At 43.8% G+C, this 12,730-nt stretch overlaps 2 protein-coding genes across 2 annotated transcripts in view; one reads left to right on the forward strand and one right to left on the reverse strand.

Moving 5' to 3' along the window:
* Positions 1–1,659: 1,659 nt before the first annotated feature.
* dok1a (docking protein 1a) lies at positions 1,660–7,297 on the reverse strand. The gene is made up of 7 exons (XM_044113022.1): positions 7,128–7,297; positions 6,480–6,558; positions 4,765–4,883; positions 4,582–4,692; positions 3,630–3,699; positions 2,703–2,875; positions 1,660–2,593 (listed from the first exon to the last, which is right to left on the reverse strand). Exons 1-7 carry the CDS (start codon positions 7,182–7,184, stop codon positions 1,730–1,732), a joined length of 1,473 nt encoding a protein of 490 aa, XP_043968957.1. The 5' UTR covers positions 7,185–7,297; the 3' UTR covers positions 1,660–1,729.
* Positions 7,298–11,483: 4,186 nt separating this feature from the next.
* Positions 11,484–12,730, forward strand: part of glra3 (glycine receptor, alpha 3) — a 35,547-nt gene continuing 34,300 nt past the window's right edge. Inside the window, exon 1 of the mRNA XM_044113024.1 lies at positions 11,484–11,688. Within this exon, the coding sequence (XP_043968959.1) occupies positions 11,627–11,688 (62 nt within the window). The 5' untranslated portion in view covers positions 11,484–11,626. The remainder of the gene's footprint in view (positions 11,689–12,730) is intronic.

Here is a 12,730-nt window from a genome sequence, read left to right on the forward strand (position 1 = left end):
TATTCTGCTTTTGAAATGTTTAATAACATTTTGATTGCTACAGAATCTCATGTTGTTGATGTTTTTAGCTCTTGATAAAATCAGACAGTAAAAGGAAACTATGTGATAATTCTTCACAAAGAATATTACTGGATTATGAAAGTGTTTAACTGTAGACAAGCATTCAGCAAATATACCGACTGATTCCATAAACTAGAATATGACTGAGAAGTTCCTCTGTCAGCAGTTCCATCACCAAGTGAAAGACTTTCTGTAGATGAATTAGATTAGGTATGTTTTAACATGTTTATATTCTGTAGTGTGTTTAATAGCTGCTAAAAGGTTCTTTTCTAAAGCTGCTATTAATCTGATCAGGATGTATGTCCTCATTTATTGAATAAGACTGTCTGGCGTTGACATGAAAGTTTTGGATTTATTCTTAGCACTAGAAAAGAAAAGAAAAATCCTTCCTGTCATTGTGGTGCTTCATCCCCCCAACCTGCAGCACAAAGTTTCACCCTGTAGTGACACAGTGTGGCGCTGTCTAAAATGATACCAGTCAAACACAAGATGATAAACAAGTCGGGTGAAGTCAGCCTTCCTGTGTTTACTCTGTAGAGTCCAGATTGGACCAGAACCCGTCATCAACCCCACAGCTGAGAAATGGTGAAAAATACAACAAAAATAAACATTTTTTGAAGTAGTTATGAGTCTCTGCAAAACAGCCATTTTTAGTTAACAGGTAATTCATCCCATTTCAACAATGTGGCAAGTGGAACAAAGTTGACCTTTAATGTGTTTTCATGCAAATAAATGAACTTTAACCTCTTTAATTTACTGGATGTTGTTACTATATTTTAACAGAGCTTAATGAATGAAACAGCTTCAACCAAAACAGACTCGGCCTGAAATGATTAATCAGATCGGTTGATTATTTAAATAACTGCTAACTAATTTAGTAATGGGTTAATTGTTAGCTGGAGCAAACAGACTCTTAAAAGATGCTATTTGCTGAATGAACAACACAGTCAGAGCAGAAACAAGACTGAACTGTTTCTCCATTTCTTCTGTTTTTCTCAAATCTGGTAAAGTTTTCAGGTCTGAGAAAAGAACATGAGATTTTGAAATTAGGGAGCCAAAATGGATTTGGACCTCCATCTGGATCATGTCTGTTTAATATGAAGAAACATGAAATAATGAACCATAAACCAGCCATGCTTCCATCGTTTTTTATGTACATTTTGAAGCTTCGAATAAAAGTTGATGAAACGGCAAAATTCCAAATAATTTCCTCAGTTTCACCATGCAGTGTTTACACTCCGCTAATACGCTAAAGAAGAAACAGAAACAAATTAAGTAAGAGATCTGACAAACGTTCAGGTGGAGAGAAACGTCTCTGGTCCATGCTAGCTTCCAACCTGTGCTAATTCCAGCTCTGTGTAGCGTTAGCAACTATTGAAATGATGCTTTGTGGCCTGATTCAGTCCAAACCAGTAGACAGAAACACGGCTAACTGGGAACGTAGCTAATGATCCTGTGTTCACGAAGCCAAAGCAAAAGGCTGCAATCAGAATAAACTAAAGTAATAACTGCTGGTGGAATGAAAATATTGAATGTGTTCAAAATGATCCAGTGCAGGTCAAATCCTGACTGGTGAGATGGTCACGTATTCATATCACAGCAGAATAAATCTGGTTTATTTACTTGAAGCCAAGACAACAGTAAGTGTAATGAGTTTCATGTTGGTGATTTAAATGATGCCCAGGTTCTCATAGATGACATCGTCCAGAGGTTCCTCTCTGGACGTCGAAGAACCCGTCGTGGTTGAGGACGTTGTTGTCGTGGTGACAGGCGCTGAGGTCCTACTTGACGTTGGAGCTTTGCAGACTTGAGCATAGAGGTGTGCGAACGGGTCGGGTTTGGGTTCAGGCTGCTGGCAGTCTGACTCTTTTCTAGAGACGGGCTCAGAGTAAATGGGTTCCTCTGACGTTTTTGTTGCCTTCTGTAGAACGGGTTCCTTGTTCTTGTCTGGGCTGATTTTGTCGTAAACCTCTGAGTAAACTAAGTCTGGAACGTCGGCTTTCATCTTGGGATTTGAGTCTGAGGCGATGGGAAGAGCAGCGTCAGGGTCCAGTGAGAACAGTGGCTTCAGAGGAAGGACCTTCGCCGGGTCGATGTACTGAGCGGTGGCTAGTTTGGGTACCACAATAGACGGGCGGCAGACATTTGGATCAGCATATATGGCGTCGGATTGGCTCTTGATTTTGTCTCTGGAGGTGCCGTCCAGCGTAGGAATCGATGGAAGTGGCATCAAGGTGATTGGAGCAGGAGAACCTTCTGACGGACCAACCGAATCATCCAGACCCTTTGCCATATTGTCAAACACCGGGGATCTCCGGTCCTGCATCCTCAGCTTGTTCTCCAGGATGTCAGCCATGTTGGTCAGGTCAGGGACTTTGGGTAGAGGAGAATGAGGTTGAATGTTGGTGACAAGCACTTTCTCTGTGTCTTGGCTCTGGATCAGGTTGAAGATCTTGTCAGCCTGCTGAGTCTCAAAGCTGAAGGTACCAGGACCGGATTCACAGCGCCGACCTGCTTCAATGGTGAAGGACACCTGGCATGAAAACAGAGCGATGAACACCGGTGAACCCCCACTACCAGGGTCACGCCCCAAGCTCAGGTCAACCTCCAACCCGGGTCAACCATCAGAACCGTCTCTCTACCTTATCATGGCCGTATCGCCTCAGTAGTTCGTAGGGCCACTCCATCACCTTCGTCTTCTTCTTTGTGTCTCTCAGCAGCAGCGACTGTTGTTCCAACTGCAGCCAGTACGACCCCTGCAGGCCGCGTCGCGTCGCTGCGTCGTTCTTCTGAGCCACCACCCAGAACTGAGGAGCTGGAAAAGAGAGGAGGAAGTTCATGTTAACCAAATGTAGGGAGTGGGCGGGGCCTAGCAGGTGGAGTCTCTTTGATGAACAAAAAGAACAAAAACTTTGTAATAAAGTTAATTTCTTTTACAAATTTCTGAGTTCTGACAGTCAGTACTTTCATTAATCCACTAAGAGATAAAAGTGAAAATAACTTTAGCATTTTTTCCGACTTTGAAAACGTTTAGCACACTTGAATACACTTTTTCAGATAAATTTTAAAGTGTAATTTACTCGGCTGGTTTGTAAACCTTCAGTTGAATAAAGTTTGGCGTCTGTGTGGAAGTTTTGGTTAAAGAGTTGTTCAATTAGTTGGAGGTTTAAATTCATGCTCTTATTTTGAAATGGATGAAGATCATTTATTTTCCGTTTCCCCCCAATAACTTTAACAAGAAACAAACAAAATAAATACGATGCACATAAAATGTCCAGCGGCTTTGTAGAACACATGAATAATAATATCAAAATTAAATTGGTGGTCAGTAGCTGCTTTCTTTCTTTTTTTAAGGTTTTGTTGTATCTAGTGGCCTTTATTTGAAAGTAGTTTGACAGGAAACAGTGTAATGAAAGAGGAGGACGACATGCAGCCGGGAGTCGAACCTGCAACCACCGGCACGACGTGCTTTTCCACGGCGCCGCCACAGAACCCCAGCTGCTGTAACCTGAATGAAGCATTTAAACTTAATTTTGTATGTATAATTGAATACAATGCTGGGGGTTTACCTTCGTCTGCTGAGGCATAAATCTGGTTCTCCTCCATGTGGACCTGAATGGATCCAGAACTTTTGTCCCTCTGTAAAACAGAGGCAGAGAGATTTTGGACTTTCTCAAACTTTCCCAAAAATCAAATGAAAGGGAGAGACAATCCCCTGAGTGGAAATAAAACTGGGAAAACAAACCAGGAAGTGATGGTTGGATAACAGACAGAGGTCCCCTGTGGGGTTCCTCAAGGATCCATCCTAGGACTCTCTAGTTCAATATCTATGTGCTCCCACTAGCTCAGGTTATAACAGGAATGTTTGTCTTGTGCTTGGACCTGGGCGGGGTGCGTTTGGGGTGGGCTGGGTTCTGGGAGAAATCAGCTTGAACTTCTTTTTCTCTCCATCTATAACCACTGTGTTTTCAGTGTACTAATGATTGATGTGTGTCAAGTTGTAAAATGCAATAAAGACAGTTGGACAGGTTATAACAGGAAATAAGATCAGTTACCATGACGACACAAATGATACACAGCTCTACATTACGATGCCACCAGGTGACCTTTGACCCCATCCATTGAACAGATAAATGTGTGGATGAGCCAAAACGTTCTCCAGCTGAACAGAAACAAAACTGGAATTATCATCTTTGGCCTAAAGACCAATGATCTAGAGCTATAGATCTAGAGTCAGCTTCAGTTCTTCCAGCTGGAAAATAGAGCTCAGGTTGACCTCTGACCCAAACATCCAGAGCCACATAAAGCCGGTTCCAAAGTGGGCCTTCTAGCAGCTGCAGAACATTTCCAGGTTCAGAGAAACTCAACCAGGCAGCAGCGTCTTCACGGGTCCGACTAACAAACCAGTCAGACAGCTGCAGCTGAACTTTGGTTCTGCCGGTTCTATTCTGTTGGTTCTATTGGATCTCTGGTTCTATTGGTTCTGTTGGTTCTATTGGTTCTGGTCTGCGGTTCTGGTACCTGGAAGCTGCTGTGACACAGCTTGTCCACCCACTCCAGGCAGTCGTCTTTGGGAGCGGCGAACACCAGGGTCCTGTCTTCAGTCTCCACACAAAACATCGACATGTTGTCCTGCAGACAGAGAGCAGCCATTAGGGTCCGACCAGAACCGTGGGAACCGACGGACCGGGCCGGGGAACCGACCAGGTGGCAGGCCTCGGCGTTGGGAGGAAGCCTCAGGACGGAGATCAGCTCCGACAGGCGCACCACCTTCACCTTCTTCTCCCCGTGAAGCTGGTGCGGCCTCCGCAGGTCAGCGCCCCCTGCAGCACAGACGCAGAACTGGTGACTTTTACTAAACTTACTAAATTTGTATTTACTAAATCTACACTACAGCTGAGTAAATTAGCACTTTAGAATTCATTCAGAAAATTAATTTAGGGGAAGCTAAGTTTGCTAAATGTTAGCAAAAGGCTACACGTACCATTAGCTTCACTGTTAGCACGATTACCTCTTCTCTGCGTGAATGAACTGATGAATGTTAGGGTTAATACGTCTCCTGGCCAGCAGCTCCACGTTATTCCCAACAAATTATTCTCATCATGATCAGAGATTCATACGAGGTTCAGCAAAGCAACAGGATAAACATTTATAACCTGAAACAGATCGACTAAAACTGAGATAACATAAACATTAAATTATGTAATGACAAGTTGGACCACTAGAGGGCGACGCCATCCTGCTGCTGCTCTGATGAAACCTGATCTCATTAATTATTACAAAGCTTTTTCAGAAAATATCATTTTGACTTTTTTTTTCTTTGGGTTTTAAACAATTTTGTTATGTTTCGGATTAAATTTTTCTTCCTGCAGTTTCTCCAACTCAGACCTTCATCATGAGGCTATCGCTCAGAAACCTGCTCCTCTTCCTCCTCTTCCTCCTCTTCCTCCTCTTCCTCTCTGCTCCTCTTCCTCTCTGTCCTACTTTCCGCTTCATGATGCTAAACGCTCTTCGCAGCCCGTGAGCTCTCAGCGTTACGTAACCCGGCCACCATCTTCCCCCCGCAGCACCACGCTGCCTCCACCTCTCAGCTCTGACTCTGTGATCCTTTGTGACACGACATGATTCTTCAATCTCCCAGCGCTCGTGTTGTCAGACCTTCATCACGCTCCTCTTCCTCACTCTGTGGGGTTTCTTAGCAGACCTTCATCATGTCTGCTTTTCAGTTTCAAACGTTTCTCCTTAAATTAGTCATAGATCCTGATTTAACCTGGAATCCGAAACGTTCCAGAGTTCCTTCCTGGAAAACAGGAAGTAGAGCAGGAAATGAAACTTCAGCCGTTCTTCGCTGAAGTCCTGAAGTAAATCTGACTTCAGATCAGCGGCACGTTGCAGCAGAATGTCACCCTGCTGGTCCGAACCAGGCAGAACCCCGGTTTCCTTGTCCTGACCTTTGACCTTTAACCTGCCGGTCTGAGATGCCGCTCTGGCGTTGTGCTAGCACCCGCCTGTCTCTGGCTTTTATAACTCACAGGTTTTCTCTGGTGTTTGTCCCTCCAGGCCACCGTAGTTCTAGAGGCTCAAGTTGGCGTTATTGAGCAAACGGTTTCTGGATGGTAAACTCTGCCTAACTTTATGAGAATCAGAACCGACCGGGTCAGAACCAATGGCTAACAGAACCTCAGCTCTGAAGGAATCTGATAAACAAAGTTTGAGTCGTTTGTCTTCTGCTGCTCTGCTGAAAAACACTTCAGAGTCACGTTGAAACGTTCTGCTCTGATTTCTGGTTATTTCGCTTCATGGGGCTCTGGAGCAGCGTCTGAGCTCTCTGCCGATTGGTCCAGGTAAGATAATGACTCCTTGATGGCTCTTGTTGAACCACAGGGAGTCAGAGGAGCGCGTCCTGACAGGAAGCTTACCTGCGCCGTCCCCGATCTCCAGGCGGCCCACGCTGCTGCTGCTGGGCGCGAACAGGGACAGCATGACCGGTTTCCATTTCTGAAACAAACAGGAAGTGAAGAAGTGTCAAAGGTCACAGCGATGGAGGTGGAAAAAGTTTCAGCTTGATGTTCAACTGGAAGAGAAACGCGACAGAACGAAACAAAACGCTTCCCGACAGAACGATCTGTCTCAGAGACACGCAGGTAAACACAGGTCAGGTCATATCTGTGTCAGGAGCACACACACACACACACACACACACACACACGCACACACACACACACACACACACACACTCACGCACACAAACACACACACTCACACACACACACAGCAGCTGGGACTTGGACCTTTATTCCTCCGGTTCCTCGGTGTCGGAGCGCAGCAGGAATGTTCTGCCAGGATCTGTTTCAACTTGTTGGTTGGATTCCTCAACTTTCCTCTAAACTTCTCAGAAAAGCCAAACAAAGCTGCTGAGCTCCAGAAACTCCGAGTTAAAAGCAGCAGAAAAATCAGCGAATATCATGATTTCAGATCCAGCCTCAGATTCTGATCTGGTCTGAACAAACTGAGCTGCTAACAGCTAAACCAGCTGGACGTCTGCAGAGAAGCAAAGATCGACTCACTTTGTGGGGTTTGTGCGGCTTCAGGTAAACTTTCCCTGTTTTGATGTGAGAGTCCATGGAGCAGGAACCAGGAACCGGACCGGACCGGACCGGACCGGACCAGACCAGACCGCTGCTGCTGGAGGTCGCAGAAACACGTCTGAGGAGCTTCCTGCTCCGATCAGGATTAAGGTTGGGCCATGAGGCATTCCAGAAATATGATCCTCACCTGCTGAAACACACACACACACACACACACACACACACACACACACACACACACGCACACACGCGCACACACACCTAGGGAGAATTTAAAGAGACTGATCAACCTGACAGTCATATTTCTGGACTGTGAAGAAGCTGGAGAACCAGCATGCACAGGGAGAACATGCAAACTCCATGCAGAAAGAATCGAACCCAGAAACTTCTTGCTGCAAGGCAGCAGCTGTACCTACTGCACCACTGCGCAGCCCACAAAATATGAATATTTAGCTAGCTCAAAGCTAAGTATTTAGCTTGTAAAATTAAGCATTTAGTTTGAAAGTGTGAAATTTATTAATGAATAAATAACATGGTGGAAATGTGAATTTGAAAAAAGAATCCCTAAATATTATGGTTCATTTTTTACAGTGTATCTTTACAAGTGACCTCCATTAAACAACAAGGTCAAAGTCCAACATTCCTGCAGGAGGAAACTGGAGTGATTAATGGGAATCCAGATCCAGACTGGGAGGAGTGTCCAGGTGGGATAACGAGGAACAGGAGGAACTGAGGACATCTAGTGGCAGAAACGGGGTACAGCAAGGAATCGACCGGCCTCAGCTGCTGCTGTCAACATCTTCTCCTACAGATGATGCAGAATTTGCCCTTTTTGCATCGATATTTGTGAAGCTGAAACAATGAATGGGCAGCATGTTGCTGTGCAGCTCCAGGATCACATCTGAGGAGGAATCTTCTCTGAAGCGAGCGTCTCCTCCGTTTCCCTCGATTCCAGGAAGGACGTCGTCTTGACTCGCATCCAGCCGTGGTTTCTGCTTCTTTCTAGCTTCTGAATAGTGCAGCCGGGTCTGCGGCTCTGCCTGCAGGTCAGACTGTTTTGTTGTTGCTGTAAATGATCGCCTCTCAGAGGAACTCCTTGCTAGCGGCTCTGGAAGATAAGATCTGACAGGTTTAGACTGAAAAGACCACGGAGGATCTGCGGCGACGCGAGCTGCACCTACAAACACACCAACCGCCTCTGATGCCACGAGGTCACCGAGGTCACCGGCTGAACCAGATCCGACTCGACAGCGGTACCGGCGGATCGGGGTCGCACCTGGAATCACCGCTGAAACAGATACACTGCAAAAACACTAAACACTCTCCTAAGACCCTGTTATGGGGAAATGACTGCTTCCAATAATTTTTCAGTCTGGTAACTTTAGATCCTGGCGGGAGAAGGGAATTAGCTGATTGGAGCACTAATACAAAAAGGAAGTATTTATGTCACTACAGCAGTTAAAAGAGAAGTTTAAATTGTCAAATAAAGATTTCCTTGGCCACCTCCAACTTCACAACTTCATAAGAACTAATCAGAAAGGAAGTTGGAAGTTACCGTCCATGTTTCCCCTTGAGGAAATGTGTCATGCCAGTCAGCCATTCTGTAAAATCATCTCATTATATGTTACCCCACAAAAATTGCATAAATATAACTTCAATATGTCTCCTCTGTGTTTCAGATGCTCCACCTGGCTTTGCTCTAAACTGCAGCGCTTTTGGAAGAGAGTTTGCAAAACGTTATCAGATTCCAATGGACCCGGAAATTTGATTATTGGGGAACTTTACGAACTCCAATCTAAAGATAAATTATGATAATAAACTTACAGAAGTTCTTCTTGCAGTTGCTAAGACATGTATTGCAACAAAATGGAAGTCAGATGCCCTTCCAATGAAAATATGGCTGTGAGAGATCAAGAGCTGAGTGACCCTAGAAAAAATAACCTACTGGATGCAGAATAGAAGTGAGACCTTTTATAAAATATGGCAGCCATTTTTAAGGTATATGGAAAATCTACCAGCACATTGGACTGATTGATTGTAATGGAATTGGACTCGACAGGATTTATGAGTGAATCTGATACCATCTGTCTCTCAGCCTATTTCTGATTCATATGCATTTTTATTTCATCCTTATTGGTTTCCCTCCTCCTCCACCTTATCCACTCCATCCAGTCCTTCTTGTCATTTGGTTGTCTCATTGTTTGAATTATGCTTTATTGTGAACCAATTTTGTTCTGTCACTTAATACTAAAAAATCCAAAATAGAGTATTCTAAAAAAAAAAAACCCACTAAATACAACCAAGTCATTTAACCAGTGCAAACAGATCAGCACACCTGAAAGGAGAAAAACTAAACAGCAACTTTCCAGCAAGACATTATTTTATGTAAATTATTCTTTAATGTTGATAAAAACATTTCAGTTTCATTGGCAGATAAATTTACTAGAACTAACAGCATTTTGTACCAAAATGATTTTTCTCGTTTCTTCTCTTTTACATAATCATCTTTTGGCAAAATGGGAAAAAACCTAATATTTAGGCCATTATTTTAGGAAGGTGACTAAATTTAAATTCCAATCCTTTAAACTTAATATTTAGTTTTGAACTGGATATTTATAATTCAGCTTTTGATTTAAATATTTAGCTTGCTAGTGAAATATTTAGTTTCAAACATGACATTTTTAATGAGTGAAATAATTTGCTGATGGAACTAAAACTTGTTCATCAACATTAAGGAATTATTAAACTCCAGCTGAAAAGTTTCTTCTAATTTGTGTTTTTTCTGAACATATTTGGACAGAAAATCAGACCAAAATTACTTGGTAAGGTTTTGTGTCAGTTAGGCCTGTTGCATTTATCAATAAATTAATAACTCAATTAATCACATAATAAATTAAAATGAGATCAATAATTTCTTCCTTTCTACCAAAAACTGGATGATAAAAGTTTTCAGTTTGGTGTTTTGGGCTCAACTGGAACTTTATTTTGAAAGATAATTTTGTTTACAGAAACTTCATCATTTATTTTGTTTATTGTTTCTGTTTATTTATTTTAAATGTCTTCCGGTGATAAATGTTGATTAGAATGTAAAGTTTGTTGAATGTGTTGCTTTATTATTAGCATCATATGATCTCAAAACAACAATATTTTAATCTATCATAATAACTTCTGGGATGATTTATCGTCTGGTAAGGTTTGTTATTGTGACGGGCCTCAACGTCGGCCGTCCTGATTGGAGCTGGGTAACCATGGCGACGGGTAACCATGGCGACGGGTAACCATGGCGACGGGTACCTCCAGGCCAAGGAGGATCCGATCGGCGCCTGGGAGGGAAAACACGTCGCTGTCAGCAGCAGGACGGCCCCAACCGGGGTCAGCGCTCCCTCTGAGGGAGGTCACATGATCCGCCGGGGCCCAACGGGTCTGACCAGCACCGCCAGACTGGACCCCACTTCTGGAGAACAAACAGGAAAAACCAGAGAGAGGAGAAATGAAAGGTCACCTTAGGTCACGGGCTGCAGCTGTATCTGAAACCATCAGAACCAGAACCTGAAACCAGAACCAGAACCTGAAACCATCAGAACCAGAACCTGAAACCAGAACCAGAACCTGAAACCAGAACCAGAACCAGAACCTGAAACCATCAGAACCAGAACACGTTTCTCCTCAGGTTGTCCGGGTCAGAGACAGGAGAAGGTTCTGCTGGTTCAGGGAGAAAATGGTTCGTTTCTGGGGCGACTTAGAGGAATAGAGATGTAGAAATAATAAACCGACCCGTAAAAACAGAATAAGATGAATAAAAGCTGAAGAAAGTGTCAAATTTCACCTGGAACAGGAAACGAAGAGGTCAGTCTGAATAACTCAGGTTATGTAATCTGTCATAGAAGAAGAAAGAATCAGTTCATTTTTCAAAATCATCCTCATTTTATCCATTCATTTATCAATAATGTAAATTCATTTATCAATAATATAAATTCATTTATCAATAATATCACAGTTACAAGCAACAATCTAAGTTGGCAAACTAAATCTTTAGCTTCAAAGTAAATATTTAGATTTAGTCAGGAGCAAAGTGTTGAAATATGAACTGAATATTTCGTTAGTAAACTACTGACTAAACTAACTCTAACTGGTGAGAAATGGGCCGAACCCTCCGCTTTGTAGAAAGTTGCTGATTAGATTCCACATGTTGACGCCTGCTGGACGAGGCAGTCCGGCCGAGCTGTGATTGGCTGAGCTGCCAGTCGGTTCAGCCAACCAGAGCTGGGGGCGGGGCCAGTAGAGTGAACATCTGGGCGCTCCTCCTCCTCCTCCTCTTCCTCAGCTTCATCTCCGCTCCTCTCTGCTGACGGGAAGCAGCTCCGCCGCTTAACTTCCGGGAGTCTCGGCGGGATGTCCGCGAGCTGCGACCCGCGCGCCGCCTGAGCTCACCTGAAGCGCGAGGCAGCTGAGGGCGGCGAGCGCGCGCAGGACGAGCCATGAGGCGGCGGGAAGCGGCGGGGGGCGCGCTGGTGGGCTGGAAGCTGCTGCTGCTGGTCAGGTGAGGAGAGTCGCCGCCGCTGGGTTCAGCTGGGGGTCCGCGGCCCGGGTGGGGTCAGGGGGGTTCTGTTCCAGGTGTTCTCCAATGCTGGTCCAGCATGTTCAGGTGGAAGAGAATCTGACCTGGAGGTTCTGGTTCCGGTTCTGGTTTCAGAAGGAAATCTTCTCATGTTTTGTCATCAGAAAGTTCCGTATTGCTATTGGATCACCATGGTAACGTTCAGAACCTGTTCGTGTTTCCTTCAGATTTCTTTACTCTTAACCTGCGGAAGTTCATTACTTCATTCATCATCCGCCACAGAACCGCGAAAATATCAGAACCAGCCGAGATTCTTTTTTTTTTATTAATTTTTTTTCTTTGTATTGAATGAAATGAATAAAGATTAAACATTTTTTAAAAAAAGTCAGATCACAAGATGATGATGATGATGATGATGAAGGTGATAATGGTGATGATGATGATGATGATGAAGGTGATGATGGTGATGATGATGATGATGAAGGTGATGATGGTGATGGTGATGATGATGATGAAGGTGATGATGGTGATGGTGATGATGATGATGAAGGTGATGAAGGTGATGATGATGGTGATGATGATGAAGATGATGATGATGATGGTGGTGGTGATGATGATGATGATGATGAAGGTGATGATGGTGATGATGATGAAGGTGATGATGATGAAGGTGATGATGAAGATGATGATGATGAAGGTGATGATGATGGTGGTGATGATGATGATGAAGGTGATGATGGTGATGATGATGAAGGTGATGATGATGGTGGTGGTGATGAAGATGATGATGATGGTGATGATGAAGGTGATGATGATGATGAAGATGGCGATGAAGATGATGAAGGTGATGATGATGGAGGTGATGATGATGATGATGATGATGATGATGAAGGTGATGATGATGATGAAGATGAAGGTGATGATGATGATGAAGATGAAGGTGATGACGATGATGAAGATGATGATGATGAAGGTGATGATGAAGATGACGAAGGTGATGATGATGAAGGTGATGATGAAGATG

The sequence above is a fragment of the Gambusia affinis genome, linkage group LG04 (assembly GCF_019740435.1).
Source record: "Gambusia affinis linkage group LG04, SWU_Gaff_1.0, whole genome shotgun sequence".
Lineage (NCBI taxonomy): Eukaryota > Metazoa > Chordata > Actinopteri > Cyprinodontiformes > Poeciliidae > Gambusia > Gambusia affinis.

Bases quoted from the DNA above. Each gene is read 5' to 3' on its own strand.
- dok1a (XM_044113022.1), bottom strand. From the start codon at position 7,184: ATGGACTCTCACATCAAAACAGGGAAAGTTTACCTGAAGCCGCACAAA. The intron at 4,693-4,764 runs GTCGGTTCCCCG...CTCTGTCTGCAG, and splicing joins ACGCCGAGGCCTGCCACCTG to GACAACATGTCGATGTTTTG. The intron at 2,876-3,629 runs GTAAACCCCCAG...TCTCTTTTCCAG, and splicing joins TTATGCCTCAGCAGACGAAG to CTCCTCAGTTCTGGGTGGTG.